At 44.1% G+C, this 15,591-nt stretch overlaps 1 protein-coding gene across 1 annotated transcript in view; it reads left to right on the plus strand.

Moving 5' to 3' along the window:
* LOC144173456 (uncharacterized) overlaps window positions 1-15,591 on the plus strand; it is a 58,070-nt gene that overhangs the window by 35,686 nt on the left and 6,793 nt on the right. The window contains exons 6-7 of the mRNA XM_077701875.1: window positions 2,069-2,197; window positions 15,448-15,546. Of these exons, the coding sequence (XP_077558001.1) occupies window positions 2,069-2,197; window positions 15,448-15,546 (228 nt within the window). The remainder of the gene's footprint in view (window positions 1-2,068; window positions 2,198-15,447; window positions 15,547-15,591) is intronic.

The following is a 15,591-nucleotide window of genomic DNA, read 5'->3' on the forward strand; positions in this document are numbered from 1 at the left end:
ACTTAAAAAAAAACGTACCCGCGGGGATTCGAACTCGTGACTTGCAATATACTTGCGCGGTGACATACCCAGCGCCCCAGACCACTCGGCCACGGGGCGGGCTCCGCTGCCCTTGGTAATATACTGTATATATTGTACAACCAGTTTACACTTTTATTTAGTTTTGGCATTTCATGCAGCTTAGGTCACTATTTGTTGTATTGCGCTCGTGCAGTAAGCGTCACCCGAGTTTCCTCAATAGCTCACGTCTAGTAATTGCATTTCGTAAACGGAAAAGCTTTCGCAGATGCGTAGTCGTGCTGCTGACCGCTGTGCTTGTTCGCCCAGCGCAAAAAAGTGCTTCCCGCACCCTAGTTTTACGCTGTACGGTAAAAATATCAGTTGATTTTATTTCCTTCGTACCTATGTTGACTTCGCTGACTCTTCTCCCGCCTTCAAGAGGCCTTATATTTTCCTACTGACGTACCAGTCAGCGAAGCGTCGCATGTGCGCTTGTGCAGCGCTTCTGTGAAGCGACCTTGACTTGGAGCTAGATACAGTGTACAAACTAACCAAGTAAAGGAAGGCAGATTCTTCCATTCACAAACGTGTCCTGGGTTCGTTTCAACTGAGCGAACGAATTGCAACGACCCGCGGCGGCCGGCGGACGAAACGCTGGGCCGACTGACTGTGTCTGAAGGCCGGGGAGCCGTGCAGTAGCGCAGCCAATGGCGAGCTCGGCTCCTCGCGACGTCACACGAAAACGCCGCAGAAAATGGGCGAGCGTAAAGGGAGGAGGAAAGCATTTTCGAATAATTTTTCTACTAAATAAAATCGCGTAAACGCGCCCAGGGTGGCTGAAACATGGCCTGGGGACTCTGGACTACAATTTGCGCAAGTAATCCCGCAATGTTTACATATCACTTCAGTGTCTCTTTAAGGAACCAGCAGCTATGGAGATAGCTAGAATCTCCGGAAACAAAATTTTCGTGATAATGATGATGAAACCAGTGGCTAACGCCATCCCATGGTTAACGTAGCACAAACTTGAGATTGTGTATTGTGACACCAGTTGGCAATAGTAACTGCACTTCAATTTTTTTTGGGCGACTGGCGTCATCTCCAATCTTGCTCTGCCCCCTCTCTCATCCTTCTCTCCGCTTTCTTCCATCTTTACTTTAGTGAAGTTTCTTCATTCAGTTTATTTTTCTTCGCCCGTACCGCAAATTGCCATGCGTTTCCACGAGGAAGTGCGGTGCCGGTTCTAGGGTTACGCTTCTGTCAACCCGTGTCGCTGGTCTTCAATGATGTCTGTGGCGTCGGTTCACCGATGATGAGTCCTGTTGCCAGAAAACGATAAGCTTTCTCTTTTTCAAGAAACGTTCGCGTTTTCAAATTCTGTCGCCTCCCGGTACAGAACTCCACCGGGCACCCACTAAATAATTTTGAGTGGGAAAAAGAGCATGAAGTTCATGAAAAGGCGTCATGTCAGCATACGTTCACTTCTTGAAACACGTTTTGAAAGAAAACGTGTAAAAAGGCAAGCGTGATACTTAAGGTACACTTGTGAATACGGGGGTAAGCGAACTAGATTTCTTGAACGCCGCGTAGTGCCTAAGATCGTGCGTAAGCGGCAGGTGCAAATCACGGAGCACTGTAAAATAAATACTTGAACTTGAAACCTGCATGTTACGAAAATGCGATGTAACAAAACGTTGCTAATTTTTGTCGGCTTCTTTATATCCAGGTTTAACCATAACAATATTTGAAACAAAACATTTAACCAAATATTAAAAAAAAAACAAGTTAGCAAAACATGCAATCTATTGAGCGGTGTGGAAAGCCGTTTGGCTGGTTAGGAACCTCAAACAAACAAAATTCCAATCAATGTGTTTTAAACCTGAAAAACTCGGACAAAACGAATCTTGTTAATTGTCATGAAAGGAGGGTTGACTCTAGAAATGCGAAAAAAATTTAAAAGCTATAAGTATATTTTTATTCAATTATGATTTCAACAAAATACGCAATTTTTGAGAACCCGGCATTGTTTCGTTGTGTGTTAAACAGGTTATTTCTTCCTCCCACGCAGAGGGAAGATTTTGGTTACAATAAAGAAAGGTCAATGGAGGAAGGAAGATGCTACTTCGGCGACTGCGTGTTGGTTCCTATTAAACGAGGATGTGCCGAAATGACACCACGAATGCATCAACTAGAAGTTGTAAGTGATTGCACACAAGTTTTTCTATTTTGTATGGCGGGCGGTTCAGAGTTACAATTATAACATTGGTATCATTTTTTCCGAATATTCAAACAGCATTACTTGAATACTGATTAATATCACATCCTTCCTTGAGAGCCGAGTATTCGGGCTGCAGAGAAGAGCTGACAAACAGAAAAAAGAAGCAAGAATAGAATAATAGCTTACGTCTGTTTTCCACTGGTATTAAGCTTGTAACAAGTTTGTATGGATTTAAACTATTTTTGGTAAATTTAAATCTACTGAAAGGTATAGGCGACTTTAAAACAAAAAAAAAATATCCAAGAAAGCCTTTAAATTATCCAGGATGGTTTTGACAAAATTGAATCACGAGTAATTGACGGAGGCAAATAAAAAATAGTTTGTGATTAAAAGACTGCAATGCACAAAGCACTTTTAGAAGAATTGAACTACTATTAGGTAAGCGCTAAACAACGCAAGAGCAGTGGGAGCAATGACCTGACCAATATAACAATGATATGAACAATGAAGAGTCACTGCGTTCCAAAGAGAGATGGCAGGAACACATGGTTAATGTTGTTTTCGTGTTGTTGCTTTGTTTGGTTTTGAAAGTACACTCTCCACTAGCTGTAGTGTTTCCACATCTGTACAAACTTTTGTTTTGCAGCAGTTGGGTCGTGACAGATACTAAGATGACTAAAAGTAGGTGAACACTTCCCGCTTTCAAGGAATTTCCTGAGCTCACAGCCCCTATCACCACGTGTAGCGCAGAATACTTTACTGAAAAGGGAGGGCACAATGTAGTTTCGCGTACGGTCGCTCAGGGAATGGTGTAGAGTGCAAGTGAAACAGAAAGCGCACCTGTGATTCTATTCATGGAGCTGTTCGTTTATATAATAGAAAAATATTCGGCCACCTTCGCGATTCAGATATGAAGACTGAGGAAGCAGCGGAGCTGGCGATCACAGCAGTATCTTTAACCTTGTTTTTCTTAGGTCGGCCCAACTTGTCGGTAGGTCGCACACTGATTCCGCCGAGCGTGCACCTCCTCTCTCAATTACAATAAATGCACGCCTGAGTTTATGTCACCTCCAGGTGATGCGGATCGCCCAAGCGCGGCTCGGGTCGACAAAGTCCGAATCCAGCGCCCGCGCTACGAACCCAAAAAGTAATGCTGGGCACCCTGAATGGGATGATATCGCAACAAGATATACGTCAATATTATAGCGCTAAGGACCGAGGTCCGATTCCCACCACTGGAAGTGTTTTTTTCCTTGAGGTTCGCTCTCCCCACAACTACTCGTCAGCTGCTTGCCGCCTCGACACTCCGTCACCCTTCTTTTGCCTAGCACATTTTCCTCCTCTGCACTTTTCTGCGCCGTGTTTTCTGCTACTCCAGGCACAAATGAAACTGAAGTTTCGACGTCTCCGCTGTTGGAGGGAACCGGTCATATATCAAGGTTCCAGCGCGTGGAGGACGTCCCCAGATAGACTGAACTGTACTTCGGTCCTCGGCATTGTATTTATCTACGCACACCAATCCCTCCTTACTCCACTAACAGGTGATAGGACATCAACCTGCATCTAGATGTTGCACTGATGCGGTATCATATGGAAGCTTCGTATAAGAAAAGTCACACCAAGCTTCGTACTTATGAAGCACGGCATCTCAAGAACTGAGGTGCGAAATGGAGGTTCCAGTTAGAGCAGAAAATGAAGGTGTAGCGGCCGAAGGTCTCAGCGCCGTTGTCGCTGAACAGATGTGCATACCACGCACGGTGCCGCTTTCGGTTGCACAATGAATAGGAGCGTCTTCACGCAGTAAAATGAAGCTTGTCACTGCGGATTGTTGGAGCACGTAGAGTGGACGCATTCTAAAACCGTAACAGGAACGTAAAGGCCGTGAATCCGTTGGGATGAAAGGCCTCTGAAGGAATAACAAAAACATCGACAGCTTGAACCTTTTCCAACAGGAACACATGACGTCTCTTCGCTAGGGTTTACAACTTTATCGAAATCCACAACAGGGCCAAGCGGATGCACAATAAACAGCGGAGAAAAGTGTAACTGATTGGAGCGGTCGGTAATTAGCACCAAAATACCAGTGCATACTCAAGAGAGAAAGTACGATTCCAGTTTTATTTGATCAGCACACGGAGTGAGCACTGCTCAGAGAAAGTGATGATAAGTACGTGCACCTCACATTGTATAGAGCGTCCAAGAAGAACGCCTTAGCACCGAACAACGGTATGGAGTTTCAACATTGCGGAGAGGCGAACACAAATCTGCATGAATAGCGGAAATACTTGAAACGCTGTTTAATAAGCTTCCACACAAATGTTTCCACCGGATGAATGAAGTGTGGATGTGCAGAGGGGACTTGCATATTCGGGCCTACGGAGTTTCACTTGCGATAAACACTGCCCCAGTTCTTCCGAGCGCTTGTTAACTACGTAAGATGCTCCAAGTACAGGGCCATTGAGCGTGTAGACTGGCAGAGGTAATTAGAGGGCGGTGAAGAACGGTGGTGTGGCAAAGGCATTCCTCGGAGCCATTTATGGTTTCAAGACGGCGTAGGCAGACGCAGCAAACCTGCACCCGAGTCCCGCCGTGCCAAAAGATAGGACACGACGGATGCCAAGAGGAATAGAAAACCCGGTGATAAGGAATCGAGGTAACCGCCGCTACATGCTCATTAGGAGACGAAAAACATAAGGGTGTTTGTGGTAGCAGGAGTTGCATTAACATCTACACGATTGTTCACGCAGCACTGCGTACACCTTGTAGGAAATTCTAGTGATGAGGTGTAGCTCCTCCATTATCATTTCTTGCGACCTGGAGTTTGGAGAATAGTACTGAAGACCGAGAGAACTCGGTCCGTGTGACTTTACACTTCTTCCCGAATTATGCTGGGGGTCAATGGTCGAGGGCCTTTGGGTGCAAGGTGAGAGCTTGGCGAAGCATATTTTTTAATTTGCTTCACGTGGACTTTGTCGAAGCGTTGCAGAACTGCTTTGAGATGGCAAGGGCATCAAATGCCAAAAAGTCAACGCCTTCTACAACATCCTAGATCCAGTCCTGTTCAAGCATGTTTCTCTTTATACAATAAAAAAGCGGGAACACACAAAGTACATGTCTTGCATCAAAACTGTGGGTGTTTATTGATCTTTTTGTGGGGGCTCTCAGCACGTGCGGCCAACGTTAGAAAAATATAGAGGATCAGCTAAGTGAAAGCGGGAAATCTGCTAAATTTCCTTCGTAGTTAGAAACGTCCTTTGAGCACACCGGTAAGAAATACGATGCTAAACAGCTTCAAGGTGTCATCCCATTTCGCGGTTGAGGTTATCTTCTTGCACTTGTCAAGTTATTCGCCTACATAACCGCTGCCGTGCTAAGAAAAGAACTGTTTTTGACTGTGGAAGTGGTAACTGTCAATGTAAGAGGGGAAAAACTTCGTCCAGTGTGGGGGCACGGTGGTCATGCTTCAATACCCCATATCCGAAGGTCCTCCAGTGTCTCCTTGAGTAGAGCTTCAATATGAACATCTGAGAGGACGGCGCAAGATCGATGTTTTGGCTTTTTTAACCGATGTGACTTATAAAAACCTACTTTTTTGTTTTGTGCTACCATGAAATGCCTATTCGTGGGGGGGGGGGGTGGATTTTGAAACCACGACAACGCTCAATGTTTACGGTGAGTGCCAGGAAATACCCGGAAAAAGCAATTTAAAAAAAGGTCACCTAACCACCGTGAATTGGGCGGTGAAAAACAAAGTCAGGCATTAAAACCCACCACAGAGGTGGCACACTTGCTTTTTCAATTCCTCATCGCACTAGTCTTTGGTGTACTTTCATTTGTGCTAAATGCTCGAACCGGGTGTAGTGCACAAAGTTAACCCTAGCGATGAGGATAATTTTACCAACAAGAGCTGCATGTCTTTGCATGAACCAGCAAACTAAGTTTGTGCTTGACTGCACAAACCTAGTCGTCGGTAACTGTCCAATTATGGCGCAAAAATTCACGTTGGCGCAGCTTTTGTTATGTCTGGGGGGTATGTGTGCTTTTGTTGTGAACACGCTTCTTCATCGCTACGTGAAGGTATAGCGTCAAAGAACGTTTTGTGCGTCTCCCAACGTGCGAAGACAGCACTGGGAAGTCTGCCGGCCTCCTTTAGTACTTCTTTAACTTAGCAGAAATCATGGGAGGAAATGGTGTGTGGTAATTCATTTTACACTTGATCAGTAGTCAGTTCCTAGAAACTATGAATACAATGGTTTCAGTGCTGCTCGTACTTTAAAAGAACTCATTATCTCCAGATCACCAGATCGTATGTATGAACTCTGTATTAAAGAATATGTTGCGACGAGTATGCTAAGGCAAAGGCTTACAATTAGAAACGGGAAAGAGAACCGATCAATTGCCAAGGGGAACTGTCGAAACCTCCGAGTGGCACCGACATTTCTACGCCTTCGACATATCTAGACCAGACAAAAAATAACGCACTTGAACTCATAGTCTTGGTTGTAATTAAATAGGCACATGTCAAAATTTTATGCATTCTTGATTTAGGATTAAGGGTAATTTTCAATTACCTAGAGTAACGAAAGACATGCGTTATACCTTGTTTGTAGAGGTGACTAAAATTGTTTACTGACTTCGCTTGATACCTTTCTGCGACTTAGGGTTCTCAAAACACGCGAAAATAGATAAATGTTTGAAAGAAAAACAATTATCATAATAATTACTGAAGTCTTAGAGGTCCACATTTCACTCTGCACATTGAGTGTGGTAGAGGGAAAAAGTCGTCTCAGGTGATAACGCTCGTTTATTGCGTTTTAATGGGGTCTCAAAAGCCATTTTAGTTGTGCGGGCTCTTACACGTACGCTGAAACAAATTGTCTTCAAATAACAAAAGTGCAACCTAAAATGTAGGAAGCGTGTAATACAACCGAAGGAGCCCCAACAACAACTTGGAATTTTTTAGGTTTGATGTCACAATTTGTGTTCAGGGGGTACATGATAAAGCGGTTACTACTTTTTTTACTGTATTTTGCACGCGAATTTTCAACAAATGACGCTGATATCGGTCATTTGGGCGCTTTCCTTTTAATGAAGGAACACCTAAAATGATACATTTACGAGTCTTGTAAGATGGCCACTGGGGAATCTTTGAGACTGTAGTTGGTTGGACGAGACTTCTTATAAAAAAAAATCTCCAATACATTCAAGGCAACACTCACGGCACTGACCAATCATTTAGCTCTACCTAAGCAAGTGTATGGTGAATGGAAGTCACTGAATCCTAGTTAAGGACATTTACATGTTCTGATGGCTTCTTCTTGGAATCGAAGACTCTACGACACAGCTTTTATATTAGTGTGAGGAACAAAAATGCTGCAGGCTTTTTACGTTTTTGCTTTACGGCAGGTGACACAAAATTCTAAGACAAAAATTAGAAGGCTGAACTTATTTCGAAGGCTGATAATTAATAACTGGAGCTTGTATGTTTATTTATTTCTTTAATATTTCGTCCGATGTATGGCAGGAAAACTGTCATCGTATGTAATTGTGCTGGTACGCGACGTGATGACGCAAGAGCAATGAAAATGATGTTAAATCCTGTAAAGAAAATAATGCCAGTATCTTTTTACTAAAAAACGTCCTGCTATAATGACAATCAATAGCCACTTCTCCTCCAAAAGACCAAAATAAATTACGAGATGCTACAATCTTGCAATGTGGGTGACAAGGGAAGCTGTATAAGTACACATCACGCACATGGTTGGAGAAAGTACGCCTAATTTTGCCTGTAACTTCGTAATGCTAAGAACAGGGGCTTTGCATTTGATATTTAGTTTTGAAAACCTTAATATTTACAATCGCAGAAAAGCACCCCGGAATTTCTTATTTGAAACTGCACTGTGAACGGGCTAATTATTACCAAGCTAATCTATACCTATAAAGGCAAGTGTCGGAGTAAGGCTAATTTATGAATGACTGTCTCTAGAGGTGGATAATTTCGGGAGTACGTTTTATAACGGTGTACCGGCTTACTCAGGCAAGAGGTTTGGAGAACCCATGAGTAAGGAAGATTAAATAGTGGCAAGCACGGAGTTATGAGGAGTGGCAAGCCCGTTGATATTGTCGGGTTATCAGAGACTGCGCCAGGTTATTTAAGGAATAAAGTATATGGGAACAAGGTCTTGCCCCTCAGTAAAGAGAAAGTAAAAAAAAAACACAAACCTCGAGGAGTACCGTATTTCCACAATTCCAACGTTCACCTTTCTTTGCTACAACTAGCCTGCAAAGATTTGCGCGCGTTACAATCGGGCTACAAACTGAAATCGGCTTCGAGGTAACCCACACGTACTCCACGCACCTGAATTCTCCCAATGTTGAAACTTTTTTCCAGTCAGAACGATCAGTCAAAATTAAGTGAGCATTCATCGCATTTATTTTAGTGCCATGGACATTACATTGGTGGTGGAGGGTTAAAAACAAACACAAAATCACATCACAGTGCAACGAGGGGTGGCACACAAAGTAACTCTAGTATTCATCGCTCTTCCTCGTGTCCTTTTTGTTTAACAGAACATCTAGCAACGCAATATGAGTTAGTAAACTTTGATGAAGCCATCCCTGATAATGCGTACCTTAAGCAGCTATTGCACATAATTCTACTTGAGCATTTAACGCCCTGTTTCAGCCGTTGCGACTTTAAATAAGTACCACTATCAAGCTTTCGTTAAGCGCAACTTGTCGACAACGTGGAGAACAAAGCAGCATCACGCACACACGGTGTTCCGGAGATAGCAGTGCGCTACTGACAAACCAAAGCAGAGGTGAACTTTAATGTTCCCCGCGCAAGTTTAAACGCGAGCTGATGCTGAATAAGCAAATTTGGCAAGTTTATCGAGCCCACAGCATTTTTCTCGCTGGCTTGAGTTTCTCTCATACAATTTCCTATGCCAGTTACGCGGTGGTAATTCGTTTACTTCTGCGCTATAGAATCAGCGTCAGATAGTTTTTATAGATTTTCTTTAAAAGCCTTACCTGCGTGTTACAATCTAAGGTGCGTTAGGTGTTTTCCCTGCAAGAGTTTTTTAAAGTGACGTCACTTCTGCCACCTTGGATCTTGATGCAAAACTTTCATAGGAAACCGGAACAGAAATGCAATATCCATTCCTATCAAAATAAAAATGGTGTCGTGAAGTACAAAACAAGGACGAAACGCGCACTTCGCTTCAAAAACCAGATAAGAAAGCGTGGCGAGGCTTGGCGCTGGTAACAAAACATAAGACACATATGAAAGGACTTTTTGTGGGACAATATATCCAGCCGGTTTTTGTTTACAAATACTACACCCACAAATAGTCGAAAGAAAATGTAATGGTCTTGCCCTAAAACGACTGGGTTTTCAAAATTACACACCGCACGAAGAGAAAATCGCTAACACGTGTTGCGACGATCCAGCCCAAAATTGGGGACCTATCGAATTCACATTTCACGCGCACGCTTATATTATGTCCAAGGAGTTCAATTCCGCTCTATTTTTTTACTCTCGGCGTGGAGGGGAATATGTTGTCGCATATGGGCTTATTCGGCTGAAGTTACCTTCGAAAGATGACATTATAGTCATTCTTGCCTCGTAACTCCAGCTTCTATCGCCTTCACGCACCCCTCAGTCTTTTCTGTACTCTCTTGCGACTGCTGTGGTAAATACAATGGTCTTTTCTTCAGCTGAATTCAGATTGTCGCACTCGCTGTGCTCACGCGCCTGTTTTGGAACAGCACGCGAGTATGGGATTGTGCTATTTAACGCGGTGGACCTTTTTTGTGGGCAGTACCGCGCCAACTTGTGCTTTTAGTCAGACAAGTTGTGTCGTCGGGTAACAATACTCTTACCCGACCTAATAGTATTGTTACGACCGGTAATGGTTTATTTACAGAATAGCGTTGACTTTGAAGATGGAGGGAAATCTGGAGCGCCGATTGCCAAAACGCGGAGAGGTTCCAGCTTCCGTCATCTCTTCCTCAAACGGTTCTGTTCTTCTTCCGCTTAGTCAAGAGAGCGGGAGGGTTCAGATTAGTAGACCCACATTTCACTTGCTTAACACTTCACCATTCACAGAGAGAGCCCTTCGGCGAGTAATTGTACAGTATGGGCGCTATAGCGTTTCTTGCATGCTACGTGCAAAAACTGTATTATCTTGATTGGTCTTCCACCGATGGTTACACGTGCCACCACGTAAGGAACTTCACTTCACTCCTGTGTTTAAGAGCAGTGAAGGGACCGACGTAAGGGTGAAGACGTTTTCCGGACAGGTAAAGTCTCCGGGGGGGCTACAGAGCTACATTAAGTCACAAGGGGCGTACAAAAATCACGGTGACCGCCGTCACAGCGCTGTTCGGAGCATTCTTGAGAAGCAAATGTGCGAGAGCGCACACGTCGGCGTGCCTTTTTATGCAAGAAAAAGTCTCTAAGACACTGAAGGTTTGTCGCGTTGTGCAAAAGGAAAGATGTTGAAAAAGCTGCGAGGTTGGCGGGCATAGAGAAGGAAGAGATAAATGAAGCAGGTAGTTTCGTGCTTTCCCATTTTAGGGGCATACGTAAGAAAGGGCAATAGGTCGTCCGAATTTTTGTGCTCGGAGGTGACGTGCAGGGTGAGAACCTTCTCTCACCATGAGCGTTCCATTGATGATGGTATGGGCTGGATTGACGACACTCCATTTCGCAGAGGCAAATGAGCTCTTCGACTATCTCGGCAGGGAATTCAGCTGCGCGGTTTTTTATGATGACACGAAGGGTCCATAACGAAGTAGTATAGATCGAAGCAGCAATTGAGACATTTCCGCTGCAGTAGCAGATGGTAGGGCGGTGGTCTCGGAGTAGCACGAGAGATAGTCGACACATACGATAATTCATATGTTACGTCTTGATGAGCGCGGGGTGGTCCTAGCAAATAGATTCCGTCCTTTCGAAGGCAGTAATAGGCAGATACAGTGGCTGCAGTTTCAATTCCGGAGCGGTAGTGGAAAGTGTTTGCCGTCCACATTGTGTGAAAGTCACCACTTAATGTTGTGTTGTTTTATGTATATTTGGCCAACAAAAAAAAGTGGTTTGGTGCACTGCACTGGTGGCGCCAGTCCCATGTGATCGGAGGTAAGTAAGGTCGTTGTGTATAAAATTGATAACAGTACTTTACAGGCTTTGCGTACAACGAGCAGAAGGCTGCAACCACCAGGAGAGCGATTCTTTTTTTACAGTAGGCCGTGACACTGGCAAAAACGGCTATCACGCCTTCTAGCACAGGCAGACTCAAATAAGAGCTCTAGACCCTTGTCTTCACACTGTTGCATTTAGAAGATTGTGAGGTCAGGTAAAGGCGGCAGAAAGTTCAGCACTGCAGGGGCTGCTTGCAGCGCCAGGCGAGAAAGGCAATCGGCGCCATAATATTTGCGGCTGCTCTTGTATGAAACGGTGAAAATATATTCTTGCTAACGCATGGCACAACGTTCGAGGCGGCCGCAAGTATCGCCTTAGTTGATGAGCCGGCGTAGTGAGTGGAAAATTTTCACGACGGTAAATGGATGTCCATAGAGATAAGATCCAAATCCTTGCGTGATGTTCACGACAGCGAGGTACTCGGGTTTGTTCATTATGTAATTCTTTACTTCTTTGCTTGGCGCTCCACTTACATAAGCAATGACATGTTAACTTTGATCACGACGTCGAACTAGCACAGTCGATATTCCAATACCACTGGCGTCACTATAAACTTCCGCAGAAGCCGAGGGGTCAACATTTTGAAGTATGAGCCTTTACGAAAAAAGGAGCTTCAATAGACGAAAAGCCATGCTGCATTCAGATGACCACGTAAACAGGAAAAAGTTTTGAAGTCGAGATACCAAAGGGTAGGCGTTGACAGCGAATGCAGGAATAAAACTGCGAAAAAAATAACAAAGGCCGAGAATACTTTGAAGGCTAAGAACACTTCGAAGCTCCCTGACAGAACATGGCTACTCAAAATCCGTGATTGTTTGGATTTTCGGTTGATCTGTTTGATTCCGTTTTTATCGAACAAAATTCCTAGAACGAGTGCTTGGCGATCTCAGAATTGACCGTTTTTACAATTTAGTACTACTCTAGTATTTTACAAGCTGTGAACAACAGTGGTCTATGAGACCTGTGGTTTCTGATTGTGCGTCCAAAAAATTGCCTAGTTCTCAACTCCGTGCGCACAGTATGTCGTCCATAAAGCGTTCAAAGGTGGCCGGACCATCGTAAAGTCCAAAGGGAAAAAGGTTAAATTAAAATAGTCTATCAAGCGCAACAACAGGCGTGTTTTTCTTATCCTTAGTGTCCATGAGAATTCCCCAATAGCCTCATTTCACGTCAATGGAGGAAACGTACAAGGCTCAATAAAGACAGTCTATGGCGACGTGAATGCGGGGCAGCGGGTAATCATCCGTATTTAAAATTGCGGCAAGATACGTGAAACGTAGTTGTTTGTCGCGCCGGGCAGGCAGTGAGTACACGACAGAAAACACTATCGAATCTGGTGCAGCGTAAATACAGGGAAGGTTTATTTCAACTGAGCTTTCCCGCTTCACCATACCTCGTACGTCATCTGTTGTGAGGGTACTGTGTTTTCTATGACCACACGCCAGCTATGGGAGGCTATGTTCTATGCTATGTAACAGGGACTGATCGTTACCATCACACCTGACAAGATACTTCTTTTGATAGGGATGCTGTCGTTTGAGCAAACCCGTGGTACAATGTATTTCGGGTTTGTTTTAATAAAGCAAGAGTTCCAGACGTTTTCTCCAAGCACACGGCTGTGTACAAGGCCATGCCTTGAAATCCGGCTAGTATACCTGGCTTCAGCTCCTTTCTTAACTACAAGTAATCACACGTCACTAATAAATTGGTATATGTTATACTTACTGCGAATTACTACTACTACAGTAAATGACAGTCGCTTGGCAGGGAATCTTGGCGATAAATTTGGGTTAGTTGAGGGGCGTTTATTTACGCACTTAGAAAAATCATAATATTATTTAGAACCCGCAAAACGTCTCAAAAGTTACTTTCGATCTGGTTTTTCGGTTTGATTTTTCAGCGGATCTGAGCGGCTTCATTAATATAATCGTTACAAGCAAATATTGTGTCTATCGGCACCCATGGCTTGAGTGAGACTTAATATGCTGCAGTCAACTGTTTTAAGCTTATTCGATGTAGAAGCTTGGCAACGGTGGTTCCCTAAAACTTCCGTCTGCTACAATGGTGAGGACATCATGCACCAACATTTTTTTGAGTCAACACGATACTTAGCAGCGTATAGTTGCAAAATGTTGTTGGTTTGCTCATTTTATGTTTCTCAAATTTACGAACTCATATTTGAATAGAACCTTCACGGTCAAACATATTTTAAACTTAAATTCCTTTTACGATTGCGCAAAATCAAATGGACACTTATTGGCACCATAGGTTCTCTTGTATGCTCAATAAAAAGGTGGTGTCTTTTAAATAAATTTTATTTGTTTATTCATAGACCCGGGCATAACCTTATGTCCTCTCGCTAAACCTTGGACGGGGAACTAGGTGTAAGCGCGGGATGGGGTACATAGTCAGGCCAGAAGCTTTTACCCGCCTTTCGAAGCAAACTACTTCACACCAAGCAATGTAAAATGAACTCCTTCAAGGGGCTCCACATGAGCTATACATTGTCTAGGTAGTGCAGCCACAGTGGCGACTGTCAACAGTTATCAGCAACATCTCGTATTTGTCGGGCAGGGTCGTCCTGTAAACAACTGCCCAGAGACTGGAGAAGGAAATCATTTTATTATCTGCAGTTTTCATAAGAACCATCCACTTTTCCATATGTAACAGTTGAAGAGTTCTGGCCGTGGTTACCCGTAAAGGTTTGTAACTACACCAATTGATTACAGTGCCAGGTGCCCACCCTGGTGCACACTTGAAGCATTTCACTACGTTTTTATTGACAGCAGCCTTACCATGGTGCCCGAAGTGATCAGGGAGTGTGGCTATGTAGCGGCAGCTTCACCAATAGGGTTCCTACTCGCAGCTTTTTTTAACAGCTTACTGTAGTTCGTCAGTGGAGTGGTTATCCTCGGCGACAACAAAAATATGAGAGCATCGCAAGAAAACATCTCTCATACACCTTGGTCTTCATTGTTTTGCCTTTAAATTCTCATTCATATCAGAGTGGCTTGATAGCCGACAGACCGTGCAAAACATTGTCGCTCTTTCTTGGTTGGCGAATACGAGCTTCATGAAAATTTGCAATTTTCTTTGTTTTAAGTGCGAATGCACTTTATAAGCGACCCCAAACCATCCACCGCAGGCGGCGGTGGCGTTGGCGTCCGCAGTGCTCCTCTATATTTAAAAAAGAAACAGCATCCGGCGCCAGGTTTCGATCCGAGGACTTTGCGGCCGCAGCGCGACGCTCCACCGACCAAGCCACGGAGGCGACGCTGATATGAGTGTCAGTGACGCGCCTTATATCTTTAACGCATTCAAACTACGTCGTCAGCGGCGTGCGTTGGCGACTCAGCGGCGTTATAGCGGCTTGATAACTGCGTGGTGTACACGTGATACTACAAACCCGATGGAAGAGATGGAAGAGAAGGCGGCGAGGCGGTGGGCTGCGGGGGCCGAGCGCAAGCGCCGCAAGCGGGCCGACAACCGTGCATTCGCACTTTCACATTCTCCCCCTCGGGGAAATGCGGGGGAATTTTTTTCAGTCATATTGGCGGTATTACAAACAGTTATTTGAACTTCACACAGGAGCGGAGTTTTTGTTTCAAATTCCACTGTTTCGTTCTGTTGCCTTATTATTCCACCCGCGTTACGCTGGTTTCATCTAACTTTTCCTCCAGCAGTGTGCATTCGATGCCTGCACTTGTGCAGGAAGAGCTCTGTTTTTAATAGACACATGTGTCAGTGACTCCTGATTCAAGGTAAGGAATATTTTACAAAGGATAAAATTTCTCCAATAAACTAGGATTGAAAGACAAAAAAAAAACTGTTCTACGCTGAATACCGTATTTATAGGTTGTTATAAATCATAGTGCTTTATTATTTAACAGCAATACCGCAGAACGTCCGGCAAGAAGACCACCACGAGTTGACGTATTTTTTTCACTTCCTGGAGTGACAGTGTCCAGTGCCTTTGAAACAAGCGTTACTCCATGCAAGTGTATTTTATCGCACTGCCTTTCAGACCAAACAGAACGCCCCAACTGGTTGCACATTCAGGTGCGGGGATCCGGACAAAAATACGTTAGAATACGGATACTACAAGCCTGGTGTTCCATGCTGGGTAAGAACATGTTTTATAAATAATTATGTTGTTATCAAAATAGCA

The sequence above is a fragment of the Haemaphysalis longicornis genome, unplaced genomic scaffold, assembly GCF_048455015.1.
Source record: "Haemaphysalis longicornis isolate Haplotype H1 unplaced genomic scaffold, Haemaphysalis longicornis Haplotype H1 scaffold_3, whole genome shotgun sequence".
NCBI lineage: Eukaryota > Metazoa > Arthropoda > Arachnida > Ixodida > Ixodidae > Haemaphysalis > Haemaphysalis longicornis.